Source organism: Opisthocomus hoazin, chromosome 16 (assembly GCF_030867145.1).
Source record: "Opisthocomus hoazin isolate bOpiHoa1 chromosome 16, bOpiHoa1.hap1, whole genome shotgun sequence".
NCBI classification, from domain to species: Eukaryota; Metazoa; Chordata; class Aves; order Opisthocomiformes; family Opisthocomidae; genus Opisthocomus; species Opisthocomus hoazin.
Window position 1 is genome coordinate 18,686,799 of NC_134429.1, and position 23,152 is coordinate 18,709,950.

General features: G+C 43.5%; 2 protein-coding genes across 4 annotated transcripts; one reads left to right on the forward strand and one right to left on the reverse strand.

The window, feature by feature from the left end:
• The first annotated feature begins 555 nt into the window (after positions 1 to 555).
• LOC142363391 (putative pleckstrin homology domain-containing family N member 1) lies at positions 556 to 12,371 on the forward strand. The gene is made up of 12 exons (XM_075437604.1): positions 556 to 680; positions 1,833 to 1,911; positions 2,438 to 2,584; positions 3,452 to 3,538; positions 4,713 to 4,785; positions 5,448 to 5,584; positions 7,109 to 7,255; positions 7,810 to 7,896; positions 8,049 to 8,124; positions 8,556 to 8,632; positions 9,389 to 9,494; positions 10,787 to 12,371. The coding sequence occupies exons 1-11, from the start codon at positions 592 to 594 to the stop codon at positions 9,464 to 9,466; spliced, it is 1,077 nt and encodes a 358-aa protein (XP_075293719.1). The 5' UTR covers positions 556 to 591; the 3' UTR covers positions 9,467 to 9,494; positions 10,787 to 12,371.
• A 1,386-nt stretch (positions 12,372 to 13,757) lies between these two features.
• On the reverse strand, positions 13,758 to 21,854 carry TNFRSF18 (TNF receptor superfamily member 18). Of its 3 annotated transcripts, none has more exons than XM_075437603.1 (6): positions 21,612 to 21,854; positions 19,298 to 19,432; positions 18,690 to 18,777; positions 18,099 to 18,187; positions 16,980 to 17,120; positions 13,758 to 16,686 (listed from the first exon to the last, which is right to left on the reverse strand). In XM_075437603.1, exons 1-6 carry the CDS (start codon positions 21,784 to 21,786, stop codon positions 16,547 to 16,549), a joined length of 768 nt encoding a protein of 255 aa, XP_075293718.1. In that variant the 5' UTR covers positions 21,787 to 21,854; the 3' UTR covers positions 13,758 to 16,546. The 3 variants fall into 3 exon arrangements, with proteins under 3 accessions (XP_075293718.1, XP_009940175.1, XP_075293716.1); XM_009941873.2 differs by having other exon boundaries at positions 13,758 to 16,708; XM_075437601.1 differs by having other exon boundaries at positions 13,758 to 16,732.
• Between the last annotated feature and the right edge of the window lie 1,298 nt (positions 21,855 to 23,152).

The following is a 23,152-nucleotide window of genomic DNA, read 5'->3' on the forward strand; positions in this document are numbered from 1 at the left end:
GTCACCACGTTAAAACTTATCCCTTTTAAAAACGATGTTGATCTGACTGGTGCGATCCAGACACAGGTCAAACTTCTTACACACAAAGTCCTTCTACAAAAAGGCAGGGAGAGAAGCTGCAAAAACCAAACCTAAGGCTTAACAGTGGAAATCCCCCCGTTTGTCCCATCATTTGTAGCTGTCATGCCCAGCTCCCTCACTCATTAGATTCTCTGTGCCTTGCACATTTAGCCTCGCTATATTAAGACTCTCTTTCATTTTTCTTTTGGTTGAGGTGACAGCCAAGCAGCAGCACACACTTACCGTATCATGCCACCATCTCAGCAGGAAACAATGACGCTGGGGGGACCAAGGAGACAGCCAGGAAGGCAGAGAGGTTTAAAACCAACAGGAAATGCTTTTACATCTCAGGCGCAGCTGCTTCTAACCCAAGAGGAATTTAAATGAGCAGTAAGTTGAAGGGTACATGCGCATTTCCTTCCCCTCCTGTGCTTACTCTAATTGACGGTAGTTCAGACACGTTCATGGGATCCTGTGACTGCAGCATCACTTTGAAGCAAGCATCCGTGGACGGGGAGCTGGTGACCAGGCATGGGATGCTGCAGCCTCAGCGCCAGGCAGGCTGGCTCTGCAGGAGCAGGCCAGGACGAGGTGGAGCTGCTGAAGACAGCCAGGACCAGGTAGGCAGCCATGCTGAGGGCACAAGAAAAAAGCCAGTCAGCTCCACTCAAACAGAAAGACATTTGGTGCTTGAAACTGAAACTCAGTAGCTGTATCTCCTTTCCAAATATGAATCCCTTAAAAGCTTTCTCTTCTTCTCTTCTTCTAGCCAGAATTTAGAATCATGCTAAGTGTCAGATTCATCTAATCTTCTGACTAGAGGCTGTTTACTTCTCCTCAATACATCCCCCCAGGTGTCGCAGTCTTTTAAGATCCAGGGTCAGCATTTGAGCAACCGAAGGTGGAAGGTGGAAGCATTCCTTCCTGCCTCGGATGTAACTCTCTCTGGTTTGGGCGGGCAATCACAACTAACTCCTGGGGCCCTGGCAAGCACCACTCATGTTTTGTCAGAAATGGGTGTTCTCAATCCAACTGTCACATGTCAAAGACAGATTGGAGGTCTGAAAAGAAGCTCAGGAGGCCTTTAGTCCTCCTTCCACCTCTGGAGCAGCCTCGGCTCTTCCTAAATCTTGCTTGACAGATGCTTGTGTAACCTGTCCTTGAAAACCCCCAGTGAGGAAGGTTCTGCAACGTCCCAGGCAAGCCATTGTTTCTTCCTAACAGCTAACCTTTAATGCAGGTAAGGCCGTTGTCTCCATCTTACTCACCACTAACAAAAAGAAAAAAAATGTTCCACTCTTCTTTCTAGTGGTCTTTTCCATATGTGAAGACTGATACCACACCACCTCAGTATTCCTTACTTTACACCAAGTGTTGAGCTACATTAACAAGAGTGCCTTCATCCTGCCTACACTCTTTCCTATGTAATGCCTGTGGAAAATCAGGAGTCTAAGTGCTTTCTTGAATTTAGGACCTAGTCTCTGCTTAATGTGAGGGGACATCTAGTGGTATGTTCCCCCGAAGTTAGCTGTGTTACTCCTTGATATGCCTGCTTTCTGATTCTGCATCTGCTGCATTTTTTTTCCCTAGAGTTCACTGAGCGGTTATCACCCAATATTCCTGTTGAAAACAGCATATTCTAAAATGCATCAAGTTGATGCCAGAAATCCTTAAATTTGTCCGCTCGCTGAGCATTACTCACTCTCTCTCCTTTAAAAATTCAACTCATGTAAGTGCTTTCTTATGCCTCTCCAAGTTCCCTTCCATTTCAGAACGTGGTCCAACTCAGAAGGCCAGAGTGAGGCATCCCTCCATTTTAAGGACCCTGCAATCCTAGCAGAAACAGAAGATGTGAGTATGAGCAGGGTCATGCAAGCAAAGATTTGTATGTAGAATCAAGGAAGACATCAGAGGCCTATTTATGTCACCCACCATGGCATTATCCTGACGCAGTATCCCATTACAGCAAAGTGCCAGAGGCTATGGCACACCCTTTGCTCTGAAATCAAATAATCAAGTTATCTCTGTTTTGAGGTTCAGGTGTAGGTTTTCAACTTTTGTTCTACAAACTCACATGCAAGAAAGTTTGTCATCACAAGTCAGTTTTGGTTTTTTTCTGGGGACAATGTTTTATCACCATTGTTGAGAGAAGATGCTCAGAGAGGGGAAGGGATCTATGCAACTTCACATATATGGGTCAACTTCCAAATTTCACCTTGGCTGGTCTGCAAAACCCCCCTTCTCTCTTTTAGCTAGTGTTAGAAATCATTATCATATGGCTCTCACTACCATTTTTCCACCTCTAACTGTCTTACTTTACAGGATATTCCTGGTAAGATTACCAGAAGAAATGCATGCTAACATCTGTGTGTTTCAGACAGAAGTATTGTGGGGAAGAACACAGGAGGAATTAGCGAACTTGTTGATCACGCAGCCTATCAGCGGCTGGGAAGGGATGAACATCCACTCTCTTGGGGAAATTATTTGGTCCTCCCTGGTTTTTCTGAGAAGTTATTGCATGGAGGTAATCATCCTCTTAGTATAACCACTGAGTAATAGGCAAGGGGTAAGGTGGGGGTAAATTTCGATTTCATACATCCTGTCAAACTCCTGCAAAACCCCAGGGCTTGACTGAAGATACAGTTTGTCCGGACCTTTGTTTTCAAGAGTTAATGGTAATATGTTCCACTTTTTTTACCAGTGCCAGCAAAAGCTGAATGGAGTTCATAGCCACTTCCTTGAGCAGCGTGAATCTTTTCATTCACTCCCTGGGGAAAAAAAACCTGTTGTTTTTTTTTTCCCAGAAGTTTCTTACATTCTTTTTCCCAAAGAGATAAGGACCGGTTATTATAGTTGCAAATTTCTATGTGTAACAATCAAGCCCTCTCCACGTGTACTGGTGGTGACTGGTAAATCTAATGCAGTGTGACTGCCATTACCCTGGTTTTGATGAGGTCAGAAGAGGGAAATGAGATCTAGTCTAACTTTGCCATGGATTCACGTCTCTAACTGCACATCACTCTATCTGGCCACATACACACAAGTAAAACCTCCCCATCTCACAGGAATGCCATGGTCTATGCGTCAAGAGAGGATATAGTGATCATTTAAGGAAAGATGACATAAAATTACAAAGGACTGACATAAAGTTTCAGTCAACTGTGACCCAGTGCAAGCCAGTCCAGCAGTTAAACACTGCATAGTTCCCAGTTACCAACCAGTCACTAAGCATGACAGCCTGTCAGCACTGGCTGCACATAAAGATGCACCGAGTACTGCATCAGCAGAAAGGAAGGGAAGGTGAAGAGCTTTGAAGAAATATAATTTCCTTTTTTTTTTTAAAAAATGGAAACATTTTGGAGGAAAGATATAACTGATCTTATTTCAACAGGAGATGTGTGAACGCTACATTGTGCTGTCCTCCTCTCACTTGCTGATTCTTTCAGTGGATCGTACAAAGAAGGCACTTGTTTATGAGGTAAAGCGCAAGAAACCTTTTGTCTGTTGTATCCGTGTCCATATTCAAGATTTCCTAAATGTCTCTGTACTCATAGCTCGAGCATGTACAAAATGAGTACCTACACTCAGTGCCCTGCGAAGAGGAAGGCTCAGGATGGAGCAAACATGCAGGTCCCATCAGCCAAGACAGAGACATTTCACTGGGTTCAGTGGAGCTTTGTTGCGTAGCACAGTAGCTCACAATTCTCCTTTTTTCAGCATAATTTGAACACAGAAGTGAGTCTGCTCCAGGGATTGAAAAGGAAGTGCCAGTTTGCATTTATATGCCTACTTCTATAGATCTATAGTGTTAGCTGGCCTCTTATCACCCAATTTGTTTACCCACGGAGAGGGATTGCAACTCCATACGAGTGAGCTAAGCAAACAAGGCATCAACCAGGAGGTGTCGAAAGAAAGTTATACGAACAGGAGATTACAGGAGAGAGAGTTAGGAAAGGTATATCGGGGGACAGATAGGGTGTACCAAGGAGAGACATATCCAGAAGAGCTGCCTTCAGCACAGCACTGTCTCCTGATGGCTCTCTCTGGTGCATCTCTGTGGATCCTAAATGTGAGGAAACAAAATGAGCCAAACTAGAAAACTCGTAACTACAGAAAGCAGGTCCTGGGTCTGTATAACACTGGAGTCGATAAAGATCTAAGTCCCTCCATCGGTTAAGGCTGGCAGTGTAAGAGGACACAGAAAAGAAATCATCCGTTTATGAAATATAGGATCCAAAAACTGGGGCCTCTGTCCTGAACATGAATGTGGTCTTCTAGCGTGGTTTGGGGCATGGGGCAGGAATTCAAGAGAGGGAAGCTGCAAGGCAGATTAAATCCTATCTAATTCAAAGTACTTTTCAACACCAGCCTTGGTCTATTGGTGGAGCTCACTCCTACATCTCAGAGCACTTCATGAAGGAGGAGAGTCATTTTATGGGTAGGGAAACATGAATAAACCCCTGATTTCCTGAGTCTTCAGACAATGAGCTGAATGCCATCCCACCCAGACTTCCTTCAACTCAAAGGTTCGCAGGATGGGAAATTCTTTAGCCTGGCTTGCAGAAAAGCGTTCTGCTGTAGATCAGAGGGACCACAGCAGGACACAGTTGTCATTACCAAACAATTTCTAACGCAATTCCCTACCACACCAGGGTCTCCTTCCTCTTGCTGGGATGCATCTGAGAGAAATTGCGAGTGCCATCAGCCACACATTTGAAATTTCTGGTAAGCCTGTTCTGCAGCTCCTGAAGGGGCCTGTGATAGTCTTAAAGCAGCAATACCTATGCTCTAGCCTTCAGGGACTGGCCCACGTGGCTAGAAGGTGAGAGGGGTTACACAGCCATGCAGAGGACTGCTGAAGAAGGGATATGCCTCCTCTCCAACATCCAGCCATGCTGGAGAACAGCCATGCCTTTCAGGACTGGACTCTCACCTGCAGCATACACTACAGTTGCACAGAGAGATGAGGCACAGCTAGATGGAAGGAATTCGGAATATTAGTTTTTACAGGTGGACACAACTGCTGCACAGCCTTAAACCAAGAATGCCTTAGGGTTAACTAGAATTCCTCACATGCAAGGCAATATAAATTACAGGTTTCCCTTTGCTCTAATTTTCTACTGAAATTAAACAGTAGGCAAATACTGCTGTCTGCATGTAGAGGAAGCCACCTAACTGTCCCAGAGCCAACCCAGTATCCGCCATCAGGAACAACTCAAGACAGACACAAGCTTGTTTCATCATGAGATATCAAAGCACAGGAGGAACATGGCTATAGGGATAATCGATTGAGTGAAGGGGCATCACACAGAGTTCACCCGTTTGGCTCAAAGGTGGCTCGCAATCGTCCTTCCTCAGACCCAGCGGCTGTACATTTCTTTGCACAGGGTCCATGATAGAATCCAGGCTCATCTGCTGCCAGAATTCAGCTGACTTTGACATGTGGGTTCACCACCTCCAGCACCAAATCAAGGTGGCAAATGTTCACTGCCCAGTCAGACCCAACAATATCATCTCTTTTCTGGTGAGTCAGTGCCTAAGAGGTGTAAAGGGAATGGGATGAGAACAGGGAACAGTGGCAGCTTTGAAATCAGACAGGGTTTTTCAGGGATTCTTGGAATGCAGGGTGGAAATGAACAGCAGTATTTCCTGAGGATGCTGCTGTAGGCTATGGTAAGTAAACTTGCTACACACAATTTTGCAACTGCTACTCTGTGCTCATGAGAGATTTTTAGAAAAATTCCTGATCGTTTTTTTTCCTGGGACGTAACTACTACACAGGCAAAAAAAATTAAAAAAAAAAAAAAAATCAAATTTCCTCTTAGTTAGTGTCACAAAATAAAGCCTTTTGGATACATGCAGACTGTCACACCCGTGGCAGCGCACACTGCACCATCCCGCAGGGTCACAAGATGGCAGGATTACACTGCCACTGAAAACACCCAGGCAGCGGGGCCTCAGGGATTCCACCACCCGTCCTCCCAAAGCTTGAGCCCATGTGGTGCTATGCTCAGATTCCTAAGGGTAAGGGTAAACTCGAAAGCCAGCCTGTCTTTCCTGCCCCCAGTTCTGCTAAGGTTTCCCCTTTTTTTAAATACTCGCTCTGCTGTCCTTGATGTCCAGCATGGCATAGACTGCAGGGCAACACTGTGCCTTAGCTGTGCCTAACAGCATGCTTGTCTTCAGTTTGGGAGGAGAAAGTACAACCCAGAGCACCCATCCTTAAGAGATGCTGATTTCTGATGTTCCCTGCAGTTCACATAATTGTTTGTAGCTAGTGGATATAAGATAATTTTATAGTAGTTACCCCAGGTGGTCCTGCTCTAAGGATTCAACGTAGATTGCACAAATCCATCCAGGACCCAGCACAGCCCTGGACACCAGGAGCCCACACTGAACCCCACTCCCGTCAGCTGGACAGCACTGCTTTGAAGGAAAAGGAAAACATCCCCTAATAAAGGGACTTCAATGCCAAGCTCAAAGTGCTTCGAGCTAAGGGGAAATACTAATTCAAATGAAACCACAGTCTCAGCCAACCTCTTCTGAGGGGGGAGAAGGAAACTGAAACCTTTCCATTTTAACAGCTAAAGCTGTTTGGTTGTGTCTGCTGCTGCTCATGAAACCACAGTACAGACAATTTTGTTCAAGTAGGTTGGAAACCTACAGCAAACTAGGAACTCCACCAGAGGGCTGGGACCCCTCTGCTGTGAGGACAGGCTGAGAGAGTTGGGGCTGTCCAGCCTGGAGAGGAGAAGGCTCCAGGGAGAGCTTACTGCGGCCTTTCAGTACTTAAAGGGGGCTTGTAAGAAAGACAGGGTCAAATATTTTTATCAGGGCCTGTTGCAACAGGACAAGGGGGAATGGTTTTAAACCAAAAGAGGGGAGATTTAGACTGGATATAAGGAATGACTAGATGGCCTTTAAAGGGTCCCTTCCAACCCAAACTATGATTCTATACCTTAAATACTTTCTTTTACCACCCAATAACCCTGAAAAACACCATACTTGTAGTTTTATCTCATTTGGTTCTGTTTAAAAACAAAATAAGGTGCCATGTGATGAACAGTGGAAGAAAAGGGAGCTGATGAGACATCTGTTGTGCAATACCATTCTGAAGTGGGAAGGAAAACCTATTCAGCATCTGGGAAGGATACAGTATTTGATGATGGTGCAAGTGGCTAGTAGCTGCATGGAGGTAATGTACAATGTATACTGCTCTGACATGTGGGTGGCTTTAACATGACTGGAACCAGTGAAAGTTTAGGCTCGTGTGGAACTGTTGCTTAAAGAAACAGACCAAAAAAAAAAAAAAGGCCAATTATGTCAAAAACTCACAGTATTAAAGAGATAAAAGGAAATGCAGTTGTATTTCTGAAAGCTGCTTCTGACAACGTGTCCAGAGTTGCACTCAGTTTCCAAGGGAGTAGAGCTGGGAGGGATAGTCCACCCCTTCCCAATCACACAGCAAGATCAACATTTTCTAAACATCTCCTTGCAGATGTGTACCTCACCTATTCTAAAAAAACCTCACCACTTTGTGATATTGTGTCAGCTTTCTAAGCAATGAATAGCCAACCTGAATAAGAAATACAAAGAATAGTAGCTGTGGCTGGCACAGGAGCAACTGGGTGCTGCAGACAGTTTTAAGTTTTGGTGTATTGTCATAGTCATTAAACTTCATATTCTGCCTGTGACTGAGTGGAATTTATTGAAGGTTTTTACTGTCTCTAAGATGCTTCTTTTCCACAGGACTCTGAGGAAAGACTGTTGATCCTGTTTCCAGAAGACTTGCTTTTCCTCTCTGTGGATAAGGACAGAACTGCGTTCACATACAAGGTAACAGAGGAACTACAGGAAATGGTCAAGTAAATGAAGAACTAAAAGGAGCTGGAGCTAGTGACCTACACTGGGTGATGAAAATGTTTGAATAGCAAGGAGAAAAGGGAGGAGGCAAAGGAAAAACACCTTTTTTGTTTTCTTCTTTGAAGGGAAAACTCCCCCTAACTGGAATCCAGGCAAAGGAGAAATCTGCTATGCTGGGGAGGCTACAGTTTGAAATTACAGGTATGTAACTGTGAAAGAAAGATGACAGCAATGAAACACAGGAGCTTCTCTCTGAACACAAGGAAACAGTTTTATACTGTGAGGGTGACTGAGCACTGGGACAGGTTGCTCAAAGAGGATGGGGAGTCTCCAACCTTAGAGATACTCAAAAGCCATCTGGGCATGCTCCTGGGCAACCAGCTCTGGGTGGCCCTGCTTGAGCAGGAGAGTTGGACCAGGTGACCTCCAGAGGTCCCTTCCAACTTCAACCATTTTGTGAATCTAACGACAAACTGCTTAGGCTTGCCGTGAGGATGGGTGATCTTGTGAAGTTGTCTTCCCACACGGGACAGTCCTCGTGACTTTCCTTGCCATAGGCTAATAAACTGTGTGTCACAGCAAACTTTGCACACTTTTCCATCACCAAACCATTCCGTGCTAATGTCTTGCAGGAAGCCTGACAGAACCACTCCTTATTACCTGTTCCACGGCAGAGGATTATGAAAAATGCCTCTTCTACCTACAGAAGGTATTTTTCAGAGAGCTTTACTGCAGCAATATCTCTTTTCAAGCCTGGGATTTTCCTAGCCATAGGTTCACCTAAGATGTATCATCACCCTCCCAACTTTTCTCCTCCTTTTCCACAAAAGACTCACCTGAGTAGGGAGTTTTCTTTAAGCCTATTGTTCTCCTGATAAGACTCATCCATTTGGCCAGTAAAATATCAGTAGGTAATCAAAAATAGAAAAACACTATCAGCAGGGGTTGAATTTGGGTCCTCTCAGGCAAAATACCTACCTACTCTAGAAGTGAAAGACTGATACCTAAGCACTCAACTTGCACTGATTTTAATGGAAATTACATACTGAAATAAGTAGAACTACTGAGGGGAGGAAGCAGGCCATTGGACTCTATTTTATTAAGCTAGAGAGACCCATTCTCTCACACTGCCTCCTAAAATACCCACGATTGCACCAACAGCTTATGACCTGGTTCCCTGTAAGTTAAATCCATGCAAACAGGAGCTAGTTTCAAGTAGGTCCTTCAAAATTTGACCTTATCTAGGTTCTAGCTTTCAATCATTTTTCATTGGCCAGCACATATTGCACACCCTACAAAAGGGATAACCCTGTCTGGGTTCAGAGAAGAGAAAGGTGAACCAGAAGTGGATGTCTTAAAAGCAGAAGACATCTGGGGCTCCGAGCATTTATTAATCAATGTGGCTATTCTATAGTTGAGCATGGCTACGTTTATCTATGTTTCACGTGCTGAAAATGTGTTCCAGCCAGAGAAAATCCTTGATCCTCTGACTCTGCTGCCACCACCACCGACCATCCCTAAGAAATCCCGACAACATCAGTAGGACATTAGCATGCACCAACAAGAAGAAGGTATGTAAGAACAGAGTGGAAATTGGAAACCAATTTCTTTCAGACTGAGAGGTGAACAAGGGTCTACAACCTATTCTCTATTGGCTGCTGTTTTGAACGGGCCACTGCAATCTATGTAGGATCTTGTGATTCTGATTCTGACCTCAGCTGTACATCTGCCTCAAGGAGAAATCTTTCTCAATTTTCTTATGATATTTCTTGCCTGATTCTTATCATAAAAAGAAACATTGTAAAATTCTGTGAAAATACTAGAAATAAAACCCACTTACCTGAGCCTAAACCATGCGTAGAAAGCAGCATTCGGATAACTGTTGGTTGGGAGAGCCATCGCCTTCCTTTGAAATGGCAGGCACAGTGCAGTTCTTGATGGTGAACAGTACCTTTTCTATAGCTTTTCTGCCCTGCCCAAATCAAGAAGAAATGTTAATCCTGAAAGTTTTCACAAACCAAAAAATTGTTTCCCCATGTACTCATTGCTGTTTTCTGCCTTCCAAGAAGAACAACCCAAAAAACCTCTACGTTGAATCAAATCTATTCACTTTGACAATTTCAAAATATTTCATTTGGATTTTGAATACCTTAAGAATTCTTTCCCCACTCCACATATATGTAGCACGGAAAAGGAAGAATTGCTACAAACCAAAAAAACAAAGCATTTAATTTCCAACAGAAGTTCCCAGTTACCTGTAGCTTAATTGTCCAGGCTGCCTCTGTGGTACAGCTGCAAAGTCACCTGAACAAGCTTTGTGTGGTCCCATGGTCCCTGTTCTATTGCAGTTTTCCTTTATGCGGCCTACACTGGACACATGTAAATCAAGAAAGCAGACAGCTGTGTAAACTGTCAAAAAAAAAAAAAATCAGTAATTTTAGAAGAAAAAAAAAACAACTAACAAAGGCATGCCCACAAGCACCATAAATTATGAGTCTCTCTTCCAGATGCTTTTAAGAACTGAACACCTCTGCCAGGCTGGACTGAAACTAGCCAGGAAGTTGAGAAGTTATTTGGAAAAACAGATGTGTAATCACACAATTGCTTAATTTCCCTTTCCTTAGAAAAGGAAACAAAAAAAAATTAAGGACATGAAGTCCCGTGAAAATATTGTTTTACCTTCTTCAGTTTCAGAACACTAACAATTTGCAGGAAACATGAGCAGACATGGCAGCATAAAAACCCACTGCCTGCACATAGCCTTAGCTGCCTTCTGTTGGAGCAAAACCTCTAGTTTGAGAAAAGCTGTTTCTACACCTCAGGCATTTCTCTTATCCTGCTACCCTTGCATTCTTTTTTGCAGCTAAAAGATGAAGAAATCCCCAGAGCTCACTGGGGCCCCAACCACCCGTGCTCCTTCGTCATGTGAATGACTATGTAAAAGGGGATCACCTTAATTCTCCTAACTGCTACTCTGCATTTCCTAAAACAGCGTGGGAAGGTCTTTATCTGATTCTGAACAGCAAGCTACTTCTAAGTATCAAACACTGTCTTAAAGTTTAAAACTTTATCTGAACAGCATGAAGTTTCTGAAACATTTACACGTAGACAAAACCCTGAATAACTGTAGATCCAGAAGAATTTTTTTTTACTAAACTTTTGGAGAAGGTGCACCAAAACAAAGACAGAAAGATAACTTCTCTCCTCTGCTAGGTGCTACTTCCCTGCCCCGAACTTTTGCCATCGTAGCTTTTATGTTAGAGGTCAAAATTCATGAATACAGATCAGGATTAGTAGCACAAAATGCTAAATGGTAACCCTTCTGTTACGGTAAGGTACCTGGCACCAGGAAAATAATATACATTACTCAGGGAAAATAATATACATCACACAGAGAAAAGCTGCTACATTTGGTTCTAACTTCAGAGCTGTTACTGGAAGATTCCAGAACTCCGAGCAGTCGGAGGTTTCCCTCCTGAAGGCATTTCAATTGCCACTCTGCCAGTCGCTTCCCCTTTATCTGGGGGCAGGCAAGGGAGCCTCAGGCACAGCTAGGCGATGTCAGCTTCTAAGAAATCACAAAACATGTTCTATTAGTAGCTTCCTAGAATTTGTTAATGGTCTCATTGGTAACAACACTTCCTTTCTAAGTATTATTAAAGGACGTGCTAAAAGAGCTGGCTCTTAAGATGGTGAAAGGTTTTGCCGACCAGGTCTGAGAACTCAACCCCCTGGCAGCTTGCGAGGCTGTCTCAAGTGGAACGGAAAGTGGAATGAAAAGGCATGCTCTCCAGCACGGAAGAGGCTTCTTCCACCTCTGTTGTATAAACAGACTTGCTCCAGAAATTTCTTAGTGAAGTGCTATCCGCTTTTCAGAGTCCTTGCTCATGCACAGGCTGCAGGACACAGCTGTGTGCAACACCTTTTATCTGCCATTTCCTCAGCCAGCAACAGGCAAACCCTGTGAAAAGCTGTCACAGCCGTGCTCCAGGTCCAGGCGCAGGCAGCCTGCCTCCGCGGAGCAGAAGGGGTGTGGGGATGTCAGTCAGCCTCCAGGACAGACAGACCCCACCACCAAATCCAACCCCAAGGCATCCCCCGAGAGCTGCGTCTCTTACGGCCAAAGAGGGATGCTGCCAGCAGAGCTCCACGCCATGGGGACAGACACAGCCACCTCTGGGCTCGGCAGCCATGACGGAGCAATCCACATCCTCACCTCTCGGATGGATCCATGCCTGTGAAGCCAGGGACAGCATGAAGATCGCTGGTGAGGGCAAACGCTGCCCACAGACATGACAAAATAGGTACCTCGGGAAGAGTCGCACTAAATAGCAGCAAGTCTTTACTCATCACTGGCAGCCCAAGAACTTTTTTGACAATTAGATTCCTCAGCTCACAGGGCAACTCAAACACAAGTTAAGTGCTGGACAACTCCTAATAAAACAACAACTGAGTGGTACCAACTGTCTCATAAAAACTTGCATTTTTTTCCATAATGATGAAATATACCTCTTAAGCTTCACCTACATATAGTGTAAAACTTACTATGCCCTCAGTTCAGCTGTAATTTGATGTCATTTTGGAGCCTGCACATTTGCCCTTTCATTAGCACTGTCAAGGAACTTTGCGTTTTGTTGTTTAAGATATCACCATGTATCATATTTTAACCATTTACTTGTGACAATAGCATCAATGGAACACTGTCTTTCGAAATTTGCTTGATTGTTTCACCTCTAAAAACGTTAGGATATTTTTCAGGGATGTTTTATTTTCTCTTCTGAAAAGAGATTCAAGCAAAAAAAAAATATATATGTATTGTTACAGACATTTAACTGGATGTAAATGATTTGAGGGAGAAGCCTATTTTAGCCTACAGTCCGCATGCAGAAGTCAAGCTGAAGTTCAAATCAGAACTTGAAAAACCCCATAAACTCCAGGATTTGAGCTTAAAAATTCAGCCATGATCTGATTCAAATATTGCAGTAATTGCACACTGATAAAACTATTATTCTTTCTGAATGGAAACTTAAAATATAGTGCTTTCTTACAAGCTTACTTTTCTGAGCCAATAGCTTTCATTTCCTTCGATGCAAAGAACAGCTCTTTTACTGAAATTCTCCAGGGCTGAAATGATTCACACTTTGGGTTTTTCCCTCTGAACTGGAGCTTTAAGAAGTCAGGAAATTGGTTGCTTTTCCCATCAACAGGCAGCCATAAAGTAAGGTGGTTAGGTAAGCAGGAAGTGGAACTCTTCTTCAAGGTAGGCATATAGAAACCCAAAAGGCCACTGTGCAAATTTCCAGTGAATAATACAGCTCTGTTCATCATGTTTCAGTATTAAACAGCAGCGGTGTCGGCTCTTCAACACCCACAGCCCAGAAAGTCTGGTACACCTCACCAAGATCTGCCGCGTGGTGCCAGAGGCACAGACTTCCACTAGACGCTCAAATCTTTCATTCCTCAAATAGTAAGCTCTGCTGAACTTTTTTTTCCCTCAAATGTTGCTGCTTCTCTGCCACTGTCAGGAACGGAAAGAATTGTTAGCCACAGTTTCCTGCTATTTTGGTAGTGGGTAGCTGAAAAGCTGGTTTAGCCGGCAGCCAGGAAACGTTAAACCGCTTGCTTAAAAAGTGAAAAAAGTGCAAGTGCACTGAGCTAAAATTCAGTGACAGAAGAGTTTGGCTGGGGGTACATTGCTGAAATAGCCAGAGTTCTGTAAGAGAGGGGAAGTGAACTGGGAAAGCAAAACTAAGTGCACTCAAGAACACTGGGACAACCTGAAGAATAAACCCCTTCCTTTCCAATTTGCTTAATTATATCACATAGGCACTTCATTCAATTTTCAAGTTTATTTTACCTTTACAAAGGGTCACAATCAGCAGTCTTGTTGAAAAATTTAAAAAATCAAGAACAGGCAACACAGAGATGAGAACAAACATGGCCAACATAGCAGGAGGAGTAAGAAGTGTCTTTACCAGCCAGTGTTTAGACTTCTGAGTATATTAAATCCCACAGCGAAACTGCTTACAAGGCAGAGACAGTCTCGCACTGTAAAACAGTTAACCCAGTTAATCCAATCCAATGCTTTCACCTTTCCTCGGCTGAATGTCTAGCTCACCTCAATTAAGAATCTGCACATTTCCCAAAGCAATGGAGAAAAACTCACTCTTTTTAAGTGAATTTCACATAGGGATTCTGATGAGAAAAATTATCAGTAACACAAGAACTTAACAGTAAGAGGATCAAAGGCGGCAAAAATACATTGAAAGTACAACATCATCCTTTTAGGGCTGAGAAGTACCACTGCTCCCATTCTGCATGAAGGGGAAGCTAAGACATAGGGGTGTCCGTTGCAGTAAATGCAATAACAGAGAAGCTACAAGATTAAAAGTAGGACTACAGACGAATACGTTATCGTGAATAAGGATAACCCTTTGCACTTCATTTTTCCTTACAACTATCTCACCCAGTTAAAAGATTCTATAATGCACAAAACAAAAAAAAAAAAAGGCAAAAAGTAAAAAAGACAGGATAACTCCTCTTGACGTAATCACTGAAGAAAGGTTCAGCAATAAAAGCATGAATCATAAAATTAATCCCTCGGCTCTATTCGAGCTTGCCAAGACCTCCTCCAGAAAATGCTTCAAGAAAGACCAACTGGAAAGAGTTTAGAGAGCCAGAGATTAAGAGGTCTAGAAACCACAACTTGTGAAGCAGGGTAAGAGGCCAGAGAAACCAAGGAGAGATGATAGCTCATGCATGCTTAAAAAGATTCTGAAGAGTCAATTCTTCCTCATAATCATAATGGATAATATAAATTTTCACTAACAAAATCTCTCCCCTTCTCTGACTTGAAATCAGTCATCAGACTGGATTGCCTCGAGAGGTCGTGGAGTCCAAGCCTGCCTTGGAGCACAGAGGCTATGGGACTAGCTTACCAAGGTAATAACCTGTCCCACTTCTTAGGATTCTCCACCCAAGTGCTTTTGCAACACACGTCTGTGGAGGCAATAACTTCTGCTCCGCAGCTATTGTAATTTCACAGAGCCCTACTCAAAACAGCAAGTCATTCAGACTTGGAACAGTCCGCTCTGAGTATTTAGCAAGGCGATTAACAGAAATTTCATTATTCTGTCAAGATTTAATTTAGAAGCCCTATACTGTTTGTGTTATCTGTAAGAAATTGTGAGGAAGATGATGCAATGGCTGTACTGCGAGATATTTATAACCCTTCATGTGAAGGTTGAGTCAAAACTCATTTTTTTCCGGAGCTGATTTGGTCATAAAAGAGTCTACTCCAAGCAGCTTTCACCAGAAGGCCAGATCAGAAGGCATCCGGAGCTTTGAATCTATTATTGCAGTCACATCACACGAAAATAATTATATAAGAGAGACATGTGAGTTTTAACTAGCTGAAGCCACAGGCTAGATTCTTATTTGAAATCAGTGTCAATTCACAGAAAGCAACCAATCCCAGCTGAAACCCTGCCCCTGTAACTCAGGCAAAACAATTAATTCTAGCCATGTTCGAGCTCTATGAAACTCCGTGGTACAATTTTCAGTAAGCTGATGATCAAGACACTGGAGGTACGCTGGTACACACTAGCAGATGCTCAGGCTCTTTTTCTTCTGAAGCAGGCAAAAAAAAAAGCATCAAGAAAAAATGCTGGGTTTTTCTCTGTTTTCCGCTGTTTTTTCCCACTCTATAAACTCGGTGAGAAGAGAGCATCAAATCGAATGCCTTTCTCTAGACAGCGTGATCCTCATTTGAGCTTTTCAGAAGTCTCCCTTTTGTAATCCAGTATTCCAGGTAACCAGGATTGCTGAGAAGGAGAAGGACAAACAGAAGAGAAGGAGGATAAACATGACTCCCTTGTTGCCCTAGTTTCCCTGGAGTGGATGAGGGGATCACAGAACTTGCATAGAAGAATCTCTGCGAGCACAAATGAGGTGGGCATGGCAGTGTCACACTGGCACCTCTGTGCACTGAGACTGGCCTAACCAACACCTTCTGTCGGGACTGGGGAGTATTTTACAGATTAGGAGCAACAGCCTTTTGCTGCCTAACAACGAGGACAATTTGGCAGGAGTGAAAAGCACTACCTGCTTAGAGAAGAGCAGTAGATATGGTTGCTAGGCACAGTGCCTTATTCCCTTAATATGAGCATCAGAACACATCCTGGAAATAGAGAGCCTGTAAAAGCTGTGAGAGTGCCCTATAGGTATGACTGCATTTCCTGTAGCACTGAAGGGACTGATGGCAGGACACCGGCCTTCTGCGTGCATATCAGTCTGCAGGAGCACCACAGAGACATGTGCAGAAGATGCAAAGGGGAATAATGACAAGAAGGGTCCTTGGTTCCAAAGTGAAAAAGAAACCAAACAACCCAGGAAACTTGCAATAATGCAACGCAGACGAGCTGAACATCAGCCTGACTTAGCAGATTTTCTGCTTGCTGGAAACCAGCTTCCTAGGTTTGCTGAGAAGAAACAAAGCGAAACTCCCACCAAACCCATTCCCCACTGCTATGTACATAATGATGCTTTATGCACACAGCCCCTCCCTTTTTTTTTTTTTTTGAAAAGCTGAGCTCAGCTCCGCATTCTCATAGCACATTGCAATTTATGTGTTTTCACTGTAGACTCTGTGGGTGGAAAAAACAAGGCTTTTCTTCTGGTGTTTTGCCTCCATGTTCTTCTTCTGGAAACTGGCAGCTGTAAGTCTCTTCTCTATGGTGTGACAGTTGTGAAGCCACCGGCAGCCTAGGGAAGTTATGTTCCAGATCTGCAGTGAGAATAAGCAAAAGCACTGCACATACAAGAGGTCTTCACACATCTCAGTTAGCTGCCCATTACCTTTACCAACACAGCCTGTCTCTGAGGAAAGGACAAAGATGCAGGCGATGCACTGCATCTTAGTGAAACTAAGTAACCCACCCAAAATCACAAAATAAGCCCATACTGACTCTATTCATTTAGCTTAATTTATTCCATTCTGATTCTGGATGAACAGACACAATGTTCACCACTGAAAAGCTACACAAAGGCATGCTTACCGTCAGCTGTGTGGTATTTTTCTCTCTTCAGTGACCATATGCAGAAATGCAAGAAGAAAGTCAGCAAGATGAGAACAAATACAGCCACTGCAGTAAGGATGGCCAGGATGGTGGTATAGAGAGAGTCATTTGTAATAGGAGCTGCAATTAAATACACTTCGTAAAGATTCAGAAATCATGTGCCCAGACTATTGTTAAAGGAAAGGCAGTTCTTTCAAGGAAAACTAGAGATTAAATTCCTCTTTCTGTGGAAAATAATTTTCCAAGGAAAAAAAAAACCAGTGCGGATACTAACAATAAAACTGAGTGCTCGAAGTCAAGGGTGCACTAGATCACCGCCTGTGGTAAGAAGCATTCAAGCAAAGAACCCACACGCGTCTGATCTCTTCATCGCTCAATGTCTCTCTTGCAGCTATCACTTGTTCTGCCTACACTGTTTTGGTTTTTGCTTTCTGGGAGGATTTGGCTTCAATGTTTCCCTGAATAGCACTGCAGGAAGCCAAATTTTCACGCCTGTGTCTGCCTCATTGAAGTTAAAAGTAGCACATTTTTGCAATTTGTCTCAGCAGAACAATACTGAATGAAGGGCCCAGACCTGAAAGGCACCAATTCATTGTAGGAACAAGGGTGGGGGCAAAGGCAGGAGCAGTGCAGCTTGCTGTCTTCAAGATACTCTGTACCTGCAAAGCCTGTGCCCACCTACTCCTATCTAACTGGATCCATGATAAGACATTAGATTTCAATTCTGTGCGTTGTGGACTCCACCAATACTTGTTAAGGAATTGGATGACTAACTAAGCTACTGTCTTCCTAAGAAAATCTAGCAAAACAGCAAGAGCAGTTCAATGGAAAACTCTGACAATTTGCCAAATAAGCGTGCTCTATTCAAGGACAATTGTCAGGCTTTTCTCTACCTTTATTACTGACATTGCTTTAATGGTGGAATCTTTGCCCAGGTCAACAATTCTACCTGTATTAATACTTCCAGAAACACAATAATTTTCAAAGCAAATTCTCATGATAGCAAGCTCTGGATGATAACTATGCAGCAAGTCACCAGCTGAAGAAATGCAGAGAAAAGCTATAGGCTCAAAGAAATAAACCATTGTGAGACAGTACCTTGCTCCATATCTTTTGGAGGGAAACCACAGACTGCATTATGCGTACTGTTGCCTCGCTTGATTGTTAAAAGCCCAGAACTTTCACATCTAAAAGAAGAATAAGAGTCACATTTAGAACGTCCCTGCCTTTCCCATCATTCCTCTCCAGCCTTTCTCTTGGCTCCCTTTCTTCCTTCCCTCTGCTCTTTCCACAACTTGTTTCCTTTTTTTTCCATTTTATAGCAGTGCAGGTAAAGTTACAGCTGTTCCCCGACAAGATAACACTACATGACAATTGTTTATGTGCACACTTTTTCTAGTCCCTTTGTTTCAAGTGATGTCCATGTTTGGAATAATTTTGTATCAGTCTGAGCGGGACTTGGAAGCAAGTTGAATACACAGCAGTTTGTCTTTGGATCTGCTCTGAGACCGACTATTTATCAAGCCAAAGGAGAGTACAATATCACAGTGATGAATTTTAAAAATTCAGCATTTAATCTCATTGGTGATATCATCTTTGACTCAGTTTTATTTTCTAATTTAAGTCTTAATAATTTGAGAATTTTTACATGCATATTCCCAAAGAAGGAAAGTATCATTAAATACATACTCGGTCCAGTTACGACACCAGCCATTCTTAACATCGGAATAGGTTCCTATCTTACATGGTTTACATTTGAATGTGAAGTCTAAAATGCCTACAAGAAAAGAGAACATGAATTATTAGTGATCAGTGCCTTTACTGAAAGATGGGGATGTAACAGATTCGAGCAGAACGCATTCCCTCCACACTCTTTCTGCATTAGGAATCACCCCCCTGGAGAAACACGTAATTGGTTCTTGCCACCTTTGCGTTTGGGAAAGGTATGGGCGGACCCCTTGTAGAAGAGGTACAGAATAGTCTGGTCTGGCAGCAGAGGGTGTAAAGTGAAGAGGCAATACAGAGTAAAACAGCATTCTACTGACAGTTCTAGCAGCTTGGAAGAAAAGTAATGAAAGTCTAAGCACGAAAGTGAAAGACTCAAATTTAGGAGGGGAGGAGTTATAAAACAGGAAAGCAAGAGTTTTAGTCAGAGGCCACAGTATAAAGGCCACTTCTCTCTGCATCACGAGCCTTCCCAAAAACAGGTTATAGTAAGTGAAGGAAACTGTCTGCTGCTCAGCCAGGCACTTCTATTGAATTCTGTCTTTTAGAGTCGTTTGTGTTTGTTTATTTACCAAGCTTAACCAGCTCCTCGCCCTCTGCACATTCAGGCAGTTTGCTGCAGTAGTGACATGCACTGTCAGTACAGCTGTATCCCTGACGACATTTGCAGTCAATGTCCTCAGTATTTTGACACGCGCCGTTGTCTCCTGTCAAGAAGAAAGAAGTTAGACTTGCCTTTGTCACAGAGGCCAGAAATTAACTTAACCATTAGTCTTACTTGCTGTGGTGGAAAAAATGGGTACTAGAAAGATGGCACTCCCATACATACTGGATAAAGTTTACTCAAATTCAGTACCTCTCAGATTTTTACACTACAGTTATCTGAGCACTGCATGACTTACCACTGTAACCCTTCTCTCTTATCTGGAATACCAGTGTAGGTCGTGGCACACAGAAGTAAGGTGGCAGGTTTGCTTTACTACATTGCGCAGATTTAGACACTGTGGGGTGAGGAGGGTACTGCCAGTGCCCCAAAGCAGCACTACACATTACCCAGCCATCCAGGCAGCTCTCAGGACACTGCCACAGCTCTTCTCAGTTAGACTCAGCCATGTTAGAGGAGGGATGCCCAAAAGTTCCTTGGCCAGTGAAGCTAGGGCTCCTTTTCCATGCCTTTCCTAACAACAGCAGCTGCTTCCTACACTCTGGTGGCAGAACTGGGTCTAAATCCAAGCCATAAAACCAACACCCTTTCTATCCTCTTTCCTTCTATTTCTAGAGGAGTTCTGTTGTGAACTTTGCTTGCACTCAAAAAATGTCATCTCTAATTCTGAGAGGCTCCTGGGTTCATGACAGCAAAGGATTGAGCATATATACTGATCCCATCAGAAAACAGTATCAAGCAGTCCTTCAGGCAGTTGGAGACCAGTTAGAGGAAAAGTGCTGTTCAACCAGGAAGCTGTATAACCTTAAAGCAAAAAAAATACAGAGTGAAATGCTGGCTAGTTCAATAGCGTGCTTAGAAACCCAGAGCGAGTAGCAAAGATCAACCAAAGATTATTTCCTGAGGCTGGTGATGGAATGTACAGGGCCACCAGTGAACTGCCCACATCTTCCTCTGCCCACTGGCCTCCTCTTACTGGCCTTCAAAACTTCATGATGTCTGGCAGCACAAAGGAAATAGCGTGGGGATGCTTCTTTCTGTGTATTACTAGTGTGCGATTCTGGAGCTGATCCCACCAAGCAGTGACTCTCCTACCTCCTGCTGAGTTACTTTATCTCAGTGGGAAGGGAAATACCCTGGGGTCTCCACACTAATGAGGACTCTATGGCTTTTCACCTATTTATTGCTCATTCCTGCAAATCCCATGTGACCATGCGCTCCTTCCACAGGGAACTCTGTGCCCTTGTTGTTGGTTGAGGCTGATATATTGAAGTTACTAATAGGTGGGAGGCTGACTCCTACCCAGGCACCAACAAAAGATGTAACTTCTCAGCTAACCCTGTTGCTAACCTGCGGCACAACAGCACTCGCATCCTAGCTACACAAGGCTTCCAGCAACCCTGTTTCAGGACAAACTGAAAAGGAAGGTGTTATGGACAGCACTAATTTAGGAAGAATTGTATGATTGCTCCTGGGACCATGAAAGAGACTATTAGAATCACCTGTTCTGTCCCTCAGCCTAACAGGCACAGCAATGTCGCCCACTAAATCCTGCTGCTAGCCTGTGCCACCTTTAAGGCCTTAATTTGAGTTAAAATCACAGGGAAGTGAGAATTCATTACCATCTCGCCACCATCCCAAGATCAGGCAAGGTTACAGGTTAGAACAGGCTGTTGAAACCAATCATCTCTCGAGACCTTGTCTCTGCATTTACTTCTGGGACAAGCCCAGGTCAGTGGAATGGAGGGACTGAAGCGGGATGCTTCCCACCCTTTAGGACCACCAATTGCAAAGAACAGCCTTACAGAGAGCATCACTCCCTGTATCCCCGCTGAAGTCTGAATGGCACAGACAAACTTTGAAACCATGTTTTGTGAATCAGTGTTAAGTGAACACCTGCTTTCCTTGTGAGCAAGACCAACCCACAGGAACTTCGCTTTCTCTTTCCCACTGCAGAAACTTCGCTTTCTCTTTCCTACTACAGAATAACACACACAAGCACATAAACTGAAACATGAGTCCACTCCAAAGTTCACAGCTCAGGGGCATTATGAATTCAGGGGCCAGGAGGGAAGTCCTTGCCATTTTGTTTTGCATATACGGTTACTCAAGACACATTTACATAAACACACACACACCTGCCTGTTCCCCACACCTGATTACCCTGGCTGACATAAAACAATATTGACAAACAGAAAGAAGACAGGCACATAACTCCTTACCGGTCTTTGAGATGCACTTGGGGCAGCATTTCTTTTCGCCTTTACCTATTATTCTCAGTTCACCATCCTGGCACGGTGTGGCCAGAGTTTGCTGTGTCCATGGCCATAGGCAGACCACCAGCAGCAAGCAAGCTTGAATCCTGAGGTGCCTGGCTTCGCTTGGCTGTTCAGTCATGTCTTGAGCTATACAACCCAAAAGCACACTAGAGTGGGCTTGTATCAGAACTTCCCTGCAGAAGTGCTCTCTCCTCTGACACTGTGGGAAGGCACTGTACTTTTTGTGGCTGCACTCTTCCTGTTTCTTTAGGGGCGGGCAAAAGATTCTATCTTACGTCATCAAATTCTTAAAACAGCAGGGCTAAGCAACCACGCACCAATGACTCCATTAAGAGAGCTGCAGGTTAGGAGCAAGATGTAGCATCATGTAATTAGACTTTCAAAGGATTTCGCAAGTCGATATACAATTGAAAACTAATGCAAACTTAAATTAGTGTGTAAACCTCAGCACCCTCAGACTATTTCATTCTGACTTCAGAGTTCCTAATGAATTTAGAAATGTCCAAGGATTTAACTATCAGACCGCAACATATATTAAGTCCATCCATCCACTCAGATTTTCTGATTCTGTTAACTATTTCCAACTTCTTCACCCTTCATCAGGAGACTCTTGAATTATTTGTCAGAGGCCATATAACTCCATATGGATACCATGAAACCAAGAGAAAGAATACTGTCTTCCTCACAGGCTGCAAGATCAGCCCTGGCACCAAACCTGAAAATGGCTGCAACGGGCTCTCTAGAGACACGTACAGCTCCTCTGAATCCCAGACCCCTGGGATTTAGGTAACAACAGACAGCTGCTCAGCAAAATTGTACATAGGCACAGACATGTTGCCTGTAATCATCACCTGCTGCTGGGTTTCAATTCCATAATGTCTTGCCTTATACAAATGCATATGCAAATGTCCATGTCTGGTTTATGCGTAGACAGCTTGCTTGCTTTCCCCCCTTCCCCTTTGATTTCCACTGTACTCTTGGGTTCGCATCTATCCTTATAGCTTGTGGTTGCTTTTATGTGTGCACAGCGAAGATGGTATTGAAAATCCAACCTCATTCTCAACTAACAGATGAAATCTGATGCAGACACAGTTTTTAACGGATTCTTTCCCACACCACATGTGATGATAAATAGGTCAAAGCAAGGGAGAGTCAGACCTGCACAGAGAGATAAGTGCCTCTAGAAAATGCCATGCCTACAGTATTAGACACTTGCCCTGTTAATTCCTCAGTTTAATGCACAGCCAATAAAGACTCAATAAACTTTACACACAGACACCATCACTCTTCCTCAGTGCATTCAACACTTTCTTCCTTAAGATTCTCCTATGGATCTCAAAGAGTAGGTCAGTCAACACATCTTCACTTAGTCTTTGGTCTACTCAGGGATCTCCCTGTGTTCCTGTCATGGGCTGGAAACAACCAGATAGGTTTGATATGCAATTGACCCTTCTAGTTTTAAAAATGCATGTGCAAAGCTGCTT